At 39.0% G+C, this 18,889-nt stretch overlaps 1 protein-coding gene across 1 annotated transcript in view; it reads left to right on the forward strand.

The window, feature by feature from the left end:
• Positions 1–18,889, forward strand: part of PDZ-GEF (PDZ domain-containing guanine nucleotide exchange factor) — a 735,817-nt gene that overhangs the window by 688,234 nt on the left and 28,694 nt on the right. Inside the window, exons 22-23 of the mRNA XM_067152787.2 lie at positions 6,504–6,638; positions 7,472–7,555. Of these exons, the coding sequence (XP_067008888.1) occupies positions 6,504–6,638; positions 7,472–7,555 (219 nt within the window). The remainder of the gene's footprint in view (positions 1–6,503; positions 6,639–7,471; positions 7,556–18,889) is intronic.

The raw sequence follows: 18,889 nt of genomic DNA on the forward strand, positions 1-18,889 counted from the left end.
TTTATTTTAGAACTGGTTTCAACACTGTGTGAGTGTCATCATCAGCCAATCTTGTAAATGGGGTCAAAGAGCATGTTATACAAAAAGTTATTACACACACATTATAAAACCTTAACACTACTTATCGAGAAAATGAGACAGAATGAGTCTAATGTTTCTGACAAGATGAATCTTGAGAGTCTTGTGCAATCTTAAATGAGAATGAAAAACATGTATAATGTTAAAATCTTTGTTGATCCACTTTGCTTCTGGTAGTTAACAAGTCCTTCAAGGTTTTAATCAACAAACTTTTTAACATTATACATGTTTTTCATTCTCATTGAAGATTGCACAAGACTCAAACATTAGACTCATTCTGTCTCATTTTCTGTTAAGGTTTTATAATGTGCGTGTAATAACTTTTTGTATAACATGTTCTTTGACCCTATTTACAAGATTGGCTGATGATGACACTCGCCCAGTGTTGAAGCTGGTTCCAAAATAAAAGTGTTGTGTTTTAATTAGAGCAACAAACTGTTCTGTATTGAAAAGGCGGGTGGCTTAAATTAGTCTTTATCATTGTTATTCTCAGTTCAATACGGACCCATTATGAAGTTTTTTACTTCAAATTATGTTATCACGCATGTTTCAGTTATTTACAATGTAAATTCTATTTTTGTGCTCTTGTTTCAAATTCCTCAGCTGAAAGATCGTTTTCAGCCATTTCTAACTCAACAAAGCTTTCCATTTAACTGTACGATTAGATTATGAAGGAGTCATAGATCGGAACCACTAAGCTGCTGATTACTCTAATGTTTACAGTCTTAAAACTGATCAGTTGCCACAAAACATTGCTGCTTCCTGCCTGATTGACAATAAGATTTTGTTTAGGAAGGTATTTCTAGGTCTTCCTTGTGGTTGCTTTCCTTCAATGAAGTTTTCTGCCATAGTTCTCATTAAATTGGAGCGATGCATTGTGTGACCCGACCATGCACGATCTCGACAGTAACAACGCCACATCTCCAAGGCTTCAGGATGGTTCTTTGATGACGTTTCACAAGCACGCACTGCAACTGCCCATAGAAATGCATGTAGCATCTAAGTTGACTGGTACTGAGCAGTAGAGTGGTGCACCTTCCATCCTCTGTGGCTCAGTCATCAATCTTTAAACGAACAGGTTTAGGGAATTTCGAGAAGTGTGTCGTGCAGTTTGTTTCTGAGGTGTTTATTTTCATACCGTAGAGTATTACTTGCTACCTAATCATCTGCATGGGTACTCCATTGATTTTTACTCCTAAACTTGTGTTCTAGAGCTTCTGCTAACATCTGAGCAAAAGCATTAAACTGAAATTGGAGAGAGAACTTTTCTGATAGGGACTGGATTCGTAAGATTTTTTCTCGTACGTTCTTCCACTTTTATATTCCGTAATAATGGGAATAATTTATACCGGGAAATTCTATCAAATGCCTTTTCATAGTCAATGAAGCATGTATACAGAATTCGGCTCCTGCTCGTCATATGTTCTCTGGTACCAACTCCTCGATGGGAACCAAGCTGTGTTTCCTAGATGTAGTCACAGACTGCCTCTTCTTGTCTTTTCTTTATATGATTTGGAGCTTTAATGTGGATACATGAGGAACCAGACTAATTGTTCTGTACATATTACAATTAGTCGCATCTGCTTTCTTTGATAAAAGGACCATGATGGAGTTCCGAAATTCAGATGACCAGATACCTTTTTCTTAGATTGTTTGAGTTAGGTCATACTGTTTTTCAGTGATTACACTGAGTTATAACGAAGGTTCTCAATCCCTGGAGATTTCTCATTAGGTAGTGTCCTCATTGCCAACTGAGATTCACTTTCATTAACTCACTTGTAAGTACTCAAATTCTTCATTGCACCTCTTGCACTGATCCTTTGCGTTTTAAGAGTGATGATTGAACCTTGGTTGTCACGCAGTGGTGTTTTTGGTAAATGGCATGGCTCTTTTCAGTGCGAAACTGCTTTTTCGTTGTCTTTTTGTGTTCTTAAACTTCTTCACATTTTTCTTTGGCTTTTCTACATTCTTGATCTATTTCATTTAGAAGTAGTTGGTAGGGGTGCAAAATTTTATCAGTCCATGGATGCTACAGTAGTTTTCAGGTCTCAAGGTGTAGTTAATGAAAATCAAAATGTCTTTCTACTATTTTATTATTATTTAGTTAATAATTAGTCAGTTAATGGTTTTAATGCTGCAATTCAGTAATAACTAATGAATTTTCCTATATAGTTGGTACTCACATTCAAGGTGAACTATTTGGTAATTTCCCTGAATATACTTTGGAGTTCAGTATTTGATTGGTTGAAAAAGATAAGGTCCAAGCGGACGTGTAGTTCTCGTTAATTAGAGTTATATATTCTTGTAGGTAGTACAGGCTGATAATTATGGGCAAATATAGATCACTTTGTCAATAACATCTTCAAACAAAAATGAATCAAAATTCAAATGCTGTCATTGTTTAAGAAAGTTGTAATTCTTTTATGAGTGAAGTTTTTGAGAGTAAATATGAAACAGTCAGTAAACATTTTATTCTGGCCTGTTGACAAGAAAAGATCATATTTTCAGCTGCACAGCTGATCTCTGTCACGACAGATTTAAGCAATTGATGTAGTGCAGCTGTTAATTGTTCTTTTGTGTGATACCCGCTCCATTTTCTCCCCATCTTGGAGTTACCCAGTGAAAGACAATGGTGTGATATTGAGAAAGAGAGGGGTCACCGTTAGATTGAGATAAAAATAACAAGAGAATTTTATTATAGTTGAAAAAACCCCTGTGTTATAATTTACATTATTATATCGAGCTTATGTTCAGTTGTTAAAACGTTTCATGTTTGGAAATGAGAGACTTTCTAAAATGTAGAGGGAGAAAGGGCAGAAGGTATTTTGATTGAGATGAGTTGTATACAGGGACAGATGTGTTATCGAGATGCAGCAGAGAATGGGTTTGTGAGTGTACAGAATGAAATGTGTGCCATACCAGAGTGTGACGCGATATGTCCAGAAAGTTGTAAACAGTAATTGTTTTTAGCCTCTTCATTCGCTGCTTATTTCTTCGCTGGCTGGTAGAACCAAACGTGAATGTTGCATTCATAAACTTCTCCTTGTGCACTTTGTTGGCATGGTGCATGTCCCTTTGGGACCAAGTGCTTCTTACACAACTACTTCCAAGTGTTTTGAATTTCCTTCTTACAGTATAATGTGTTTGAAAATAATGATTTAAATTGGACACTTAGTTCTGTTGCCGAGTGATGAATACAATGATTGTGATTGATTACAGACTGGCAATAGATGAAGCTGAGAAGGGAAGACAACTGCGTAGTAGATTAGGACAATTCAATGTGATATTCCAAATAGATTACGTAGTCAAGTGGAATGATTGTAGAACACTGACAAGTATACAGCTGTGCGTATGTATGTTGGTACAAACTCTTGTGTTAGTCCCACGTAGTCCCTTCTCATTTACTTGGGGCCAGCCCAGCCCAGTACCCGAGCCAGAGGAATTGACCAAACCCAGCCAGAAATAAAACCTAGGATCCCAAGGCCAACTACACTAACCATTACAAATTTTCTAATCATCATCATCATCATCATCATCATCATCATCATCATCTTTAGAGCCTGATCAGTCTCTTCTGAAGGAAAGGCTCTTCCATCGCCTTACAGGTTCTCCCGTCATTGGCCCCACATTATAAGCCTTACTATCTTAGACCACCCGCATACTGGACATCCATTTTTCTACTTTCCATCTCTTGGATACCGCTCCACTACTGCCTTTGTCCATTTCTGAGGACTAGCGCTCTGTTAGTCCAGTTCGATGACTACTACAATGTTACAGAGACACACATGCCATATGTTTCTTTCCATCCTTTGCCCACAGACTAGAATTTGGTTGACCTGTTTGTTTAGTTACGTCCTACATCTCGACACTGTTCTGGAAAAGCAGAAAGTGCAAGTTTAAAAGCTTTTTCCAACTTACTGGTGCTACACTGGCTCATTTGAATTTTGGCTGGGGGTTTAAGGATGCCTTTCCTGACACAACGCTACTTTCCAGTGAAAATTCCACCCTAGAATCTACCAAGGTTTGAACCTCGGCCATCTAGGTGAAAAACTTAACAGCTAAGCCTTTCATGCTCCCAAGGGAAATAGTTAATAAGAAATCATAATTTAATTTCCAATATTTGTTCAAATTTTTAAAAATTAAACTGGGCGATTCAAAAGATTGCATAAAAACTGAAGTAGACCATAGAACAATCTATGTACGGTACAACAATCGTCAGGAACGACATAATAGACTATTTATTTTTTTATCTTAGACAATTCAGAACTGACAATTGCTTGTGCAGACAGAGAAGTTAGAATCCAGGTTGACAACATTCAGTGTCCAGTCATCATTAAGGCATCAAGAGTTTATGGTCTCACAACTTGCTCGAGTCCCATTGGTTGAAAAAATTTTTACATTCAGAATGTTGGCCGGCAGGTTAGGATGTGCAATTTCTAATCACCAGACTGCGTACCAAAGCTCTCCGCAGTGTTCATTTGGAGTGAATGGTGTTATTCGAGAGGAGTGGGCTATGTGCTCATCTCGCCGCTGTGGAGGGCACACGTGACACTTCATTGTCAGCATTCCTGACATTCCCAGGCTTGCCTTGATGCAGAGCAGTTGTATTTCAACCCCTCTGTGGGCTACTTCAGTTTCTGTGTAACCTCAATGGCACAGTTGGTTAGTCCTTTTATTCCTACCAAGTTGAGGTCTATAGCATTTGGAGGTGTGCATGCCAACTTGAGGTGCTTGGGTTTGAGCACGTTAAAAAACTCCTGTGATGCAAAAGTCTAACCCCATTGCATCACTTAAAGATCTGTAGTGACCTTAAACAATAACATAATTATTATTGGTAGTTGAGCTTTGAGCTAGCCATGCCCTCAAGGTCTTTTGGAACATCACGCACAATCATATATATGGGATGTGTGACAGTCTTCGTTGTACTTGGAACTCGTGAGGCACTGTTTGGCATTGAAGTCCTTGTACAAGGATGTCACTGTGTTAATGTCAATTGTCTTTGCATTCTTTCTAGATTGTGCAAAAACATTTGATTCTCTTCAGCATAATAAGACGATCATGCACAAAATAGGACTGAATGGACGCAGCATCCAAATAATTGCACATATATATTGGAACCGGACTGCTTCAGTGTTGGTTGACGGAGTGTTATCAGAGGAGGTTCCCCTTTTTGAAAGGAATCCAACAAACCTGCAGTGTCTTCCCCCCCTGGGAAGGAAAAATGGTCTAAAGATTGATGGCAATGTCAGATATGCTGTCCTGGTTACTACCTCTCTAGCAGACATGCAAGAATTGCTGAATGTGAAGAAGATGAAATGGATGGTTGTCGCAGAGATGAAGATAGGGCGATGAAGAACCATAGTGGTATTCCAGGCATCTTTCAGATCAGTATCTTGATGATTAAGACAACTTCCATCTTAAAAAGTGTTTGAAGCCGTATTAACAATGACTAGGATCTCTCTCGAGAAATACGGTGTAGGATTGAATACGCCACAAATTGTTTCAGGAAGACGTCCAAAACACTGATACGCCGTGATAACTGTTCTACTGTGTGGATTTCAGTTCTGGACTGGCCCATGTGCAAAAAGCTAGAAACATACTGCAGAATTTCTACAATCCTCTGGATTGGCTGAGTCACCAATACGGAAGGGCTGCATCATGTGAACAAGGAGACGGAAAAGGTTCACGACCATCCTGAGGGCATCATATGTGATACTAAATACAGGTTTCTACGCTTGGTCATCCAAAAGAAAATGGAAAGCAGACAGGGTCCTCGTCATAGGACATCTGGCTAGGTTCCAGGTTAGCTGTTCTGCATGACTACAGATGAAGCGTATCTGACATTCTTGGAGGATACAGAACTTGAAGAAGAAGAATAAGAAGACGAAGTAGAAGAAGAAGAAGAAGAAGGAGAAGAATATGGATGAATGAATGAATGAATGGATGGATGAATGAGGAGAACATGACATGAAAAGAGATGCTAGCTTGACACTTGCTGGAGATGCATGATCTATAGCATGACTGAGAGCCATACTCGACTGAATGGTTGAAGATAGGGGGAATTAAAAACGAAGCAGAAATGAGGCACACATTCTGATAATATATGTGTGTGTCGGGTGCTGCCTAGCTGAGGTGTTTCTCCCGGTAGTCAACTAGAGCAGTGGCACTCCTCATGCACATGTTCTTTCTCTTGTTTGCAATAGTTGTTACATCTTTGTTAAAATAAAATCTATGAAGGTCACACGTTATAAAGTTGTATCCTTGGCAGGCACTTCACCAAGTTGTTCTGCTGAGTTTGAGACATTGTTTATATACTTGCTATCCATCATACCCTGATTTCATCTGTGTTGACATAAATGTGTGGATTCTGTAAGCAATTGAAATGATGTATATAGGGACTAAGTTTGAGGCACTGGTTTTGGTAGGTTCTGTGACGTCCAGTGACTCGGGTCACTCCACGCAGCTGGATTCGCATTCCAACAGCTCGGTGGAAGTGGGAATAACGGGCGGGGGTGGCTGTTCCCCACCTCTCCAGCACCGAAGGCACTCCGTCATGCAGGGTAAGGCTCCTATCAGCAAGGCCAGCAGCTGATGAAACAGACATTGTGCTGTATTTATTCAACATTGTCTGTCATAACCATCAGCTGTTGTACTTTCACTTTACTTATTTCTTTCTTTGCTTTTGCCAATGCAGAGTACGGATAGTTACCTTTAATTGGGCAGTTCTTTTTTTTTTATTGTAAGTGTTCAGTTTGTATATTACAAATACTGGAATTATCTCATCTGATAACTAATAATAGCTTTTATTCTGTGTTCATAGATGATTAAGTGTCAACCAAGTCATTTTTCTGTTTCGTGACTTTAAAGTGTAAAATTCTTAAAATGTTGGTTACTCTTCAATATTTTTGTTAAAAAAAAAAGTAAATTAGAATTGAGAAAGATGTGTGAGGTTCTAGGGAAGATGATTTGTTTGGTTGTATTATTTTTCATTATTGAGAAATTCCTAGATTAATGTATGGAATGTATGTTTGTAAAAAGGTTCCATTTGCTAGACATTTCTAAGAATACTTAACATCAACATAATTATAGAAAACGAGGGGAATTTTGCTGAATAATGAGAGATTAAAGATTTTTACCATAAAATATTCTCATGGCTTATTACTGCATAGAGATGTTCTGTTGTTTAGCATTTTAGGTCAAAATTTGGGACATTCGTGTATTTTTTTTGTATTCACTCGGGGAAAGCAGAACGTGTGTTGTGTATGAAGTCTGGTCCCTTTGCTTGCTTTTGGGTACCTTCTTTACTGAATGTGCACCCCCACTACTGTACGTGGCATGCATCAATATATCTCTCTCTCCCTCTCTATCTATATCTGTCCATCTATCGTTGCAGTAGCGTACTCCCCCCCTAGCAAGCTTCGGTCTCGGCCTCCCTTTCCACACGCTGTGGCTGTGCTGCCACCTATCCCACCGTATGGTAAGTTGTATAATGAATGAGTCTGCATAAATAGCATGTGCTTACAAATTCTCTGACTTTCTGCCTTTACATACTGGAAAGAGGTTTTTGAATGCTTCTTGGCTTAACATATACTGCTTTCATGTGCATTTTAATCAAAATCTGTTTTCTGCAAAGATCTTTTGAATTTCATTATTATTATTATTATTATTATTATTATTATTATTATTATTATTATACCACCAATCACCCTTGTCCATAATGCTTGTGGCCACTTTCATGGTTCATATAGGAAGGCTATTATTACACCCAAAGGCCTAACTGCCAGGTTTTGGTGAGGCTGCCCTCAACCTGGAGAAAACAGATGCTGCCTGCTAATTTCATTCACCTAAAGGAGCTCCTTTGGGCTGCGTTAAATTGCTGACTGTTTGCTGTACGCCATCTTCTAGGAAGTAACCCTGACCAGGTCTTTCCCATCCACCAACTTTAAGGCTCGAATGGTCACGTGGGTCGACCTGCTACCACGCCTCTTCCTGCTTGCAACTATGATACAGAATGTTGATAGTAAGCCGAATGTAGTAACAATACAGATGGTTTTGCTGATAGTGGACTCATAAAAGTTGTACTCGAGTTTTAAGGATTATTATCGTGAGCTTCACCTCTCTCTGTTTGGTAGTGTTCAGTTTCTTGTGGGGGATACATCATGGTTTGAATTCCGTGAACATGATAGCTTTTCGCTGTAAGAAGGGACATTGAAGAAGTAATTAAATTGTTTCTAATTTGGAAGAATGAAAAATATTTGTTTTCATTTCCAGACCAGTAAAACAGACATTTTCTTGGTAATAATATTTTAAAAAGGTATCATAGTTGTAAAGTTTCTTTTTCTGATCATTAGAAAGAACACTCGAGTCCCACTAATTCTGAACCCTGATTATACAAGTACTTGGTTGATCTGAATTAAAAATAAAGTATTGAAGTTATAATGAAATGAAAAAAAAAATGCATTTCAGAAAGAAATTTATTTGTATGTTTATTATTCATGTCTGAAATTGGTATAAAATAATATTGTACTTTCTGTTGCGATAGTACAAGTTTTGAGAGTGATATAACGTAAGAGAATTAATCGGGTTTCGTAATAAAGTACACTTATTACACGCCGATCCTTGTAGTTGTGATGCAGTTGTGGATTTCAGAAAAAAAATTCTGACAATCTGAAAATGAGTGAATCTGAATAAATCCTGGTCCCAGTTAGTTTAGGATTTTATCCAGTATTCTCAGAAAATTTGAAATTAGATTAATAAAGATTTACTTTTAGACAAATGTTTCAAAGTTTAGAGATTGTACTATTGTCATCTTGTATTACGAAGGCTTTGACTTAGTCGAGTTTTGTGTGAAAATTCTATGGTAGTTTGTTTCCTTTCCCTGGTGTATATTAATTTTTACATTCATTGTGAATAAAATATATTTCTTGCAGAAACAAAATTGAGATCATAAGAATATTTAAGAATATTTCTTACATTACCTTTTAAGTTTCAGCCCTCCTTTAGATCTTGGATACAAGTCTCTTATTGCTTTTGAAGTCTGAGACATAAAATAAAAATTGTAAGCGGAAAGAAAGGCGGCAGTATCGTTTTTCACAAGAGTTCCAGAAAATATTAGTTTAGAAAACAAAGATACATCAGGCACAGTTCACCCTTTGAAGAGCTGTGAGACATTTGAAGGCAGTTAAGCCAGTACTTTGCTGGCTGCGTTTGTAGGGTAAACTACACTCTGTTCCTTGTTCCTTCCTTACAAAAATGTAGTTATAAAATACAAAATGGGAAAAGGAAGTGTAATTTAACACCACTCAATCTTTATTTCATTGGATAATAATATTTTTCTGTTTTTCAACTGGTTTTTTGAATTTTATTTGTTTTTGCAAAGTAGTCTTTGTTAATATAAGCAAAGGAGATCCAGTTTATCATACTCTCAAGGTCAGCGTCTTGCGCTTCAAGAGACAAATGTTTCTAACACTCGACGTGAAGAGTGAGCGAGAAGAATTCCTGTCCCTACCGAGAGACTTTTGAGCCAAACCTGTCAGCCAGGCAATTTATTCTGGGGCTTGGAAGATTGTGGTCATCATCTCAGTTGCAGTGTACTGTCGTGTCATTCTCTTGGGGCGAAACTTGAAATGTAGAATTTGCAAATGCTCTTGCACATTCTTTACTAAAATAGTTAAAAACTTCATCCAGAAATCAGGACTTCGTTCCCTTCCTCTTCAAGACAAAATTAGACCTGTATGTGCCCTTTATATAGCATGTGGGATGCATGTGAGGGTGTTACTTTAACTTACTGTATCCATGTCATTTGATAATTATCTGTTGATGTTTTGATGTTATGTTGTGTGTAAAATATTTAAAGTTGCTTTCTTGTGCTTGATTTTGGGTTTTTTGCTGCTAATGGTGTTTGGATATGAATTGCATGATCATTTTGTATATTTTATATATTTGTTGATTTTTTAATTGCTTTATTCATTTGAAATCCACTGCACAGCTACGTACTTTCTGGCATTTGTGTAATTTAAAATAAATGATACACAGGTTTTTTTTCCAGATTAGTTTTCATGACATATTTTATTACTTGCAATTTTGTCTGCCATTTTAATGAAATGATAACTGAACCCCAGAACATTTCCTTAGCTTCCGTTTACCTCTTACAACCTCTGCCCCACTATGCACCTGGCTGTGGTGGAACATGGCCATTCGGTGCAGCGAAGCGCCCCCTATCAAATGTACAAACTATCACTACAAGAATGCTATTATTATTAACATAAGTATCATTGCGACTTTAAAAACATAAACCTCTAAGGTAAAGAAACACAGTCAAACTCCAGTATCTCGAAGTGCTTGTGTTTTAAAACCAGCTCTATTATGTCTTTTTTTTGCAAGTTGCTTTACGTCGCACCAACACAGATAGGTCTTATGGCGACGATGGGACAGGAAAGGGCTAGGAGTGGGAAGGAAGCGGCCGTGGCCTTAATTAAGGTACAGCCCCAGTATTTGCTTGGTGTGAAAATGGGAAACCACGGAAAACCATTTTCAGGGCTGCCGATAGTGGGGTTCAAACCTACTATCTCCTGAATACTGGCTGCCTATTATGTCTTAATAGGGAACATTTTCATTTTGGATACTTGAAGAGAAGTTGGTCATTTTTCTTTGCCATTTTTTTTGTAACACTGTACTTTACGAATTTCTTTAGCATATTGACAGCACCTAACGCTGATGAGAGCCCCGTCCTGTCAGCAGCAGCAGTGAGCATGCAACTAGTCAAACAGTACACTCGTATAAAATTTAGAGATTGCTTATACTTAAGGAGGCACCTTAAGTTCAGGTTCCTTCAAGAGGAAGTAGTTTTTTGTGGGGATAATGTGTTTACATAAGTATAATGTTCGACTTACAGAAACCCATGGTCCATCTGGGCTTCAAATATCCTTTGAGGTATTGAAAAATTAGAGCAATAAAACCTCAAGTTAGAGAACATATAAGATTCCATCAAGAAACGAAAATCCCTTCGAGTTATTGACGTTCGAGTTACATCAGTTTGACTGTCTGTGGGTGGTTTTTTTTTCTTGTAAAATAACAGTTTTGTCTGTACATTGTTCAGAATTTAAAAAAAGAACCATAGAAAAAGAAAATGCAATTGTACATAATCTCTGTCTGCCTGTATGTATACACATCACAAGGAAATGGCTGAACAGAATTGAATGAAAATCGGTATGCAAAGTCTGACAAGGTGCTACACTTTTGGCTATAAATAGTGTGTGAAATGGTAGTTTAGGGGAAGCTCTGAAATGTAATTCTCAAAAATCTATTCATTCTGTCCATAAATACTACAACAAAACCTATATAGAACGGAATTTCTGATTATTGATGTCCTCTACAGTTTTACCACACCGGCTGTGATATCAGAGATTATTAATGAATTTAGACTTTTCCTGCTTTGTCCATATCAACACGAGTTGGAAGAAAACTAAATGTGAAGGCCTATACTATTGATCAACAATAACATTACTATTTAGTGATGCACTCTGTCTCTTTTGCTGCCACTCATCTCTTATAGACGGAATTGCTGCTGTGTCCCAAGTAGAACAGTCTGTGTGAATATTGGCAGGAAGTAGCTGGGGAGTTAGATAACTTTTTTGTGCACGCCGCTCCTCTGGTTCATGCATTTTCTGATAACTACTGGTCTGTCTGTTAGGTCATCAGCCCAGAGGCTGGTTGGATCCTCAAATAGCACCACCAAAGGTTATGCGGTTATAAGGAAACCGCAAAAACCAATGGCAGCACCAAAATGAGGCGTACTAGGCAAGACGAGGAGTGAGGTAGTTTGCCATTGCTTTCCTCACTGGGTCAGAAAGTGCTATTGCAGCCCGACTGACCCTATGAGCAACACCTTTCATAACACTCAAACACACTAGTCGTGCTCTGAATGTCATTACTCAGCACCACCCATACCCCAGCAGCTTCCATATTGTCACAGCCATGGATGAGACTGGGACTTAGGTGAAAGCTACACTTTACTCTGGCCTGTGCCGAGGGATGGATACAGAAGTACTGTATCCATCAAGAAATGGCAGCAGGCAACAACTACTGGTATCAGCATCAATAAAGTTTTGATTAGGTGGCTTTTAAAATTAATTTGATTATACTCATCGATACGGCCATGAAGTGGACAGCTTGCAACTACTGGTATGTGACACACTGGTTCCCGCTATTCCGTCCCTGCACTGAAGCGTTGATAGCATTGTTAGACCACCAGCGTAGTAATGTTCGTGAAAAGAGAGGAACTGTGTCATTTATCATCTCCCAAGCATTTCATAGATAGAACGACATTCCAGTCTGTTAATATTGTATTCTGATAAGAATACTGACGTCGTCGTAATGATCTATGTCCGTATCTATTAGAAGATAATTTATAGATAGCTTTCCCCTTCTTACACTTAACCAGTAACAAAAGTAGATTGATACGCAACTACAAATCTTAAGAAATTAATGTTCATAAACTTAGACTACGTAGAACCACGGAACTATAGCTAACAGTAATTACTCGTACATTAAAAGTTTTCATGAGAAAGTGGATTCCAATGAAACTTGGTATTTCAGTTCAGAATAAGGTCGAGAAGGATCTTAGATGCAAGTTGTCCAAACAAAATATCACCCAAGGGGGTATTTGAGAAGGGACCTACTGCATAAAACTCTATGTAACAGTTAGTTTTGCACTAAAATAACTCATGACAAATTTTTGTTGTAATTTTTTTTTTTTTCAACACAGTGAAACATAAGGGAAATGTCAGAGACAGTTGTGTGGTAACTAGCTGTGTAGATTGTAAAGAGAGTTGCTATGGCTATCGTTCCGGCAGTGTATACCTGTCGGCAAGAATGCAAAAAAAAAATACGAAAGTGTAAAGGGCCAAAGAGAGCAAGGAGGCAAGTATTTCACGACAGGGAGAGGCATGTCCACTTGTGTGCCTAACAGTGTGAGGGTGGACAAAGTGTACTACAGCTAGTTAATAATACAACAACAATGAACAACATCAGTTGGTTCATAACAACTGTACTTGTCATTCAACATTTTGTTTCTCATCTTCTGTAGTATCATAATTGTATCAAATGTAACATATCGTTAAGTAAAAGCCTTATTTATCTCTGACTCCAGTTCTTTACTCTTATCATTTTTATCTATAAGAAAACATATTAAAAGGTCCAATAACACTGCCTTGAGGAATTCCCCTCTTAGTGAGTACATGATCACATAATGCTTCACCTACTCTAATTTTATCTGAGATCTATTTTGTAGAAATTTAGCCACCCATTCAGTCACTCCTCTGTCTAGTCCATTTTGCTCATTTTTCTCCATAGTCTCCCATCAAATGCCCTAGATAGGTCAATCATGATACGAGGGGCGTTTGAAAAGTCTGTGCAAAAATAAAAACTACTTACGTGCTTGGGGTAAAACTTTTTTTTTTTTCAACATAAGTCTCCTTTTAGGCTTATACACTTCATCCAACGATGTTCTAGTTTGTTGATCCCTTCCGAATAATAGGATTTGTCCAAGTCTGCAAGATATCCATTAGTGTTTGCAATCACATCCTCGTTTGAATACAATCTTTGTCCTGCTAGCCATTTCTTCAAATTGGGGAACAAATAGTAGTCCAAGGGAGCCAAGTCTGGAGAATAGGGGGGATGTGAAATGAGTTGGAATCCTATTTCCATTAATTTTGCGACCACAACTGCTGAGGTGTGTGCTGGTGCATTGTCGTGATGGAAAAGGACTTTTTTGTGGGCCAATCGCGGTCTTGCAGCTCGGTTTTCAAACGGTCCAATAACGATGAATAATATGCACCGGTAATAGTTTTACCCTTTTTCAGATAGTCGATGAGGATTATCCCTTGCGAATCCCAAAATACAGTTGCCATAACCTTTCCGGCCGAAGGAACAGTCTTCGCCTTTTAAGTGCAGATTACCCCTTGTAACCCATTGTTTAGATTGTTGTTTGGTCTCGGGAGTATAGTAATGTATCCATGTTTCATCCACAGTGATGAACGACGCTTAAAGTCCTCCGGATTCTTCTGGAACAGCTGCAAACCATCAATGCAACACTTCACACGATTCCGTTTTTGGTCAAGCTTGAGCAATCGCGGCACCCATCTTGCAGATAGCTTTCTCATGTCCAAATGTTTATGCAAAATATTATGTACCCATTCAGTCGAGATGCCCACAGCACTAGCAATCTCACACAGCTTAACTCTTCTGTCATCCATCACCATATCATGGACTTGATCAATGATTTCTGGATTCGTAACCTCCACAGGCCGTCCAGAACGATCAGCGTCACTTGTGTCCATATGGCCAGTCCGAAAATTTTGAAATCACTCATAAACTGTTCTAATCGAAGGGGCAGAGTCACCATAATGTTTATCAAGCTTCTCTTTAGTCTCCTGAGGCATTATGCCCTTCATAAAGTAATGTTTAATCACCACACGAAATTCTTTTTCGTCCATTTCTTGAAAATCACTAGACTTCCTTGATTCACACGAATGCCAAACACAAATAAATAGACCAATATGGCTGAAACTTGGTGTGCATTCATTCAAGAGATGCTACTAGCTAAACATGACCTCGATACACGCCGTTGGTGCCATCTCTCGGACTTTGCACGAACTTTTCAAACCACCTTCGTACAGTCCATTTTGACCTCCTGAATCCAAGATATCTGCTATACCTTGCTGGAATAACCTTCCCTAAACCTGAACTGCACTGAGCTCGATAGCTGCAGTCGCTTAAGTGCAGCCAGTATCCAGTAATCGGGAGATAGTGGGTTCGAGCCCCACTGTCGGCAGCCCTGAAGATGGTTTTCTGTGGTTTCCCATTTTCACACCAGGCAAATGCCGGGGCTGTACCTTAATTAAGGCCATGGCCGCTTCCTTCCACTTCTTAGGCCTATCCCATCGTCACCATAAGACATATCTGTGTTGGTGCGACGTAAAGCAAATAGCAAAAAACCCGAACTGCCTTCTATCGAACCAGTTAGTAAACATGTCTAATATAATCAGAAAGAATGCTTTCCCATAGCTTCCATGCAACATGTGTCAAACTGACTGGCCTGTAATTATCCGCTTTATGTCTATCCTTTCCTTTACACACAGGGGCTACTATAACAACTCTCCCTTCATTTGGTATAGCTCCTTCATGCAAACAGTAATTATAGAAGTACTTCAGATAGGGTATTATATCCCAAGCCAGTGGCTTTAGTATGTCCCCCAAAATCTTATCAGTTCTGGCTGCTATTCTAGTTTTCAACTTTTGTATCTTATTGTAAATGACTTTTTATTGTTGGTAAATTTCAATACTATGTTAGTATTAGTCACCTTCTCTACATGGACATTATCTTTGTAACTAACAATCTTTACATACTGCTGGCAGAATACTTCTGACTTCTGTAGATCCTTCAAACACACTTCCCTTGTTCATTAATAATGATTCCTAGAGTGTTCTTGGAACTTGTTTTTGCCTTAAAGTACCTATACATACCCTTCCATTTTTTCTCTAAAATTTGTATGACAGCCAATTATGCTTGTTATTGTGTTATCATTAGCTGACTTCTTTGCTAGATTCTTATTTCTTAATAAGCTCCTTCTATTTCTCCTTTCTATTGCAACCATTTCTAAGTCTTTCTTTCCAACCTGCTCCTCCTCCTTAGTCTCTTTTACTTCTCTGTTATAATATAGAAAGTCTTTACCATTTTTTACCACTGTAGCCGTGTTGAAACACCGGATCCCGTGAGATCTCCGAAGTTAAGCAACAATGGGTGTGGTCAGGAGTTGGATGGGTTGCCACGCGCTGTTGGTGGGGGGTAAGGGAATGGAGGAGCGGAAAGGAACTGGCCACCCTACCGCACGTAAACTCCGGCTCAGGAACACCTCTGCGGAGGTTCGGACCTGCCTTAGGGCAGAACACCCCTTACCTTTTACCTTATAGGAATATACCTCTTTCCACATTCGTCAACAATTGCTCTGAACCCATCCCACAGGTTATTTACATTTTTATATACCATTTTCCACCGATCATAATTACTTTTTAAAAATTCCCTCGTGCTTCTCTTACCAACATGTCAAAACAACCTTCCTTTTTATCACATTTATTTTTAACTATGATGAAAACAGCTTCATGATCACTCATACCACCTCTGTAGAGTTCATCTGATTTTATCAGCACCACATTAAGAATATTCTTCCCTCTAGTTGGTTCCATTACTTTCTGATTCAACTGGCCTTCCCAGATTAACTTATTTACCATTTGTTGGTCATGTGTTCTGTCATTTGCAATACCTTCCCAGTTGACATTTACTAAATTGAAATCACCTGCTTCTTCTCTTCTTCATGGGGCCTCTAAATATTAGTTCCTAATTAGCATCGTCAGGCTCCATGGCTAAATGGTTAGCACGCTGGCCTTTGGTCACAGGGGTCCCGGGTTCGATTCCCGGCAAGGTCGGGAATTTTAACCATAATTGGTTAATTTCGCTGGCACGGGGTCTGGGTGTATGTGTCGTCTTCATCTTTTCATCCTCATCACGACGTGCAGGTCGCCTACGGGCGTCAATCAAAAGACCTGCATCTGGTGAGCCGAACTTGTCCTCGGACACTCCCGGCACTAAAACCCATACACCATTCATTCATTAGCGTCGACCTCTATAAGACCTTTTGCTACCATGGTTTTCCTTCATTCTCACCTAGATATACCTGCTCCCTTCACAAAGCTGCAGGTTGTTCTTATTGGGTCTTCTTGGATTTTTTCTCTCTCTTCACCTGGTAATCCTAGAGTAGAGAGAGTGATTCTACCCAGCACCTCACATTCAGAGAGTATGTGTTCGGCTGATTCCTTTGCTTCGTTGCATTTCCTACAAATATTGTCTCTTATTACTCGAATTCTATATAGGTGTTTTTTCAGATGGCAGTGTCCTGTCAACAGTCCTACTACCCATCTTATATTTTCTCTGCTGAGTTTCAACAGTTCTTTAGTACGCTTCTTGTTTGGTCCTTTTATCAGTTCCTTTGCAAGCCTGCATCCTGGAGTATTTTTCCAGTTCTCCATTTGTTTCTTTGTACCCATTTTCCTATGTAGTATCGGACTTGTCCATAGGAAATCCCACACACAGTTTCTGGGCCTACAAAATGTGTTTCTGCCCCTTTCCTGGCCAGTTTTTCTGCCTTTTCATTTCCTTCTATACCTGCATGCCCTCCCTGATATCAATGTTATTTTGACAATGTACTTTGAGAGCTTCAGGAGAAGTGAGTGGCAATACCAGACAATTCTGAATATTATCCGGACTACCTCTAGTGCCTTAATGGCTGCTTGGCTGTCCGTAAAAATGAAAATGATCTTATTCCTATAGTTCATTTTCAGATTTTCTTCAAGACATGTTGTGATAGATATCACTTCCTCTTGAAAGACTGTAGTGTGTTTGCCTGGGCTCATCTGGATTGATCTCTCAGGTCTTCCCCGTTGATCCCTCCTCCTGTGCCGTTCCCAGACTTTGAGTCATCAGTCCACCACACTAAATCTTCTTTTTCAGTATTCCATTTGTTGATATCCCAGTCGTCTTTTATATATATATATATCTGGGTCTCAAACGGTTTTTCAAAGTTGTACTTTGGTATCATATGATCAGAAGGATGTGTAGAACTTCCTCTGATATTACTCTGTTAATTTTACAGTGTCCTAGATTGGGTCTTTGTGCATTCCAGCACTCTGATTGTGCCAATCTATATGAACTCATTCTAGCCTGTCCTTGTATGAAATTACATAGTGATGAGAGCTGTAGTGAAGTATTCAAGGCTTCTGTCGGCGTGGTTCTCATAGCCCCCGTTATGGCTCTGCATGCCATTCTCTGTAGGCTATCCAATCTACTGCTGGCTTACTTTCTGCCACCAGATGATTGCGGCATAGGCCATCAACGGTCTAATGATCATTGTGTATATCCACATTACCATTGATGGTCTTAGGCCGCATGTATACAGCACATTCTTGGCCTGGGTTATGTTCCTCTCTATATGTGGATTCCAGGTTAGATTTTTATCTAACACTACACCTAGGTGCAGTGCTTGTTCTTCCATATATATCTTGCTCAAAGAGTTTCACTGATTTCTTTCCCTCTAATTTTCTTCTACTTGTAAAAGGGACCAGAGTTATCTTGTTCTGGTTGACTGATAGTTGTTCTTCCTGACACCCGTTCTCCACAAGGTTGAGTGATCCTTGCATGAGGTCCTGGATAACACTCATCACCTTACCTCGTACCACAATCACTAGGTCATCTGCGTATCCTTGTGTATAATAACCCTGTTCATTGAGCATAGCTATGATTTTGTTCACTACGAGGTTCCACAGCAGAGGAGAAAGAACTCCTCCCTGAACACAGCCTCGGGTGGCCCTAACCGTCAGCGTTTCTTCAAACAGGGTTGCTTTTATCTTCCTTCCATCTAAGCTGGATTTAATCCATTTGATGACGGTTTTTCCAATGCTTTGATCATAGTCAGAGGTTGTATTGCTGAAGACTCCTTCTATATCTAGAAATGCCGCCAGTGCAATTACTTTATATTCTGGGCTTTCCTCTAATTTACAAACCAACTGGTGGATCTGCCAGGTCTATATGCAAACTGATTTTCGTGTAACCTTGAGTTCAGTTGCACCGTTCTTCTGATATATTTATCCAGAATTTTCTCCATCGCTTTCAGCATGAAGGAGGTTAAACATAATGGTCTTGTATGCTTTGGCTTAGGTATGAATACTGCTTTAGCTTCAGACCATGATTTTGGCATGT

This window comes from Anabrus simplex, chromosome 8 (assembly GCF_040414725.1).
Source record: "Anabrus simplex isolate iqAnaSimp1 chromosome 8, ASM4041472v1, whole genome shotgun sequence".
Taxonomy (NCBI): Eukaryota; Metazoa; Arthropoda; class Insecta; order Orthoptera; family Tettigoniidae; genus Anabrus; species Anabrus simplex.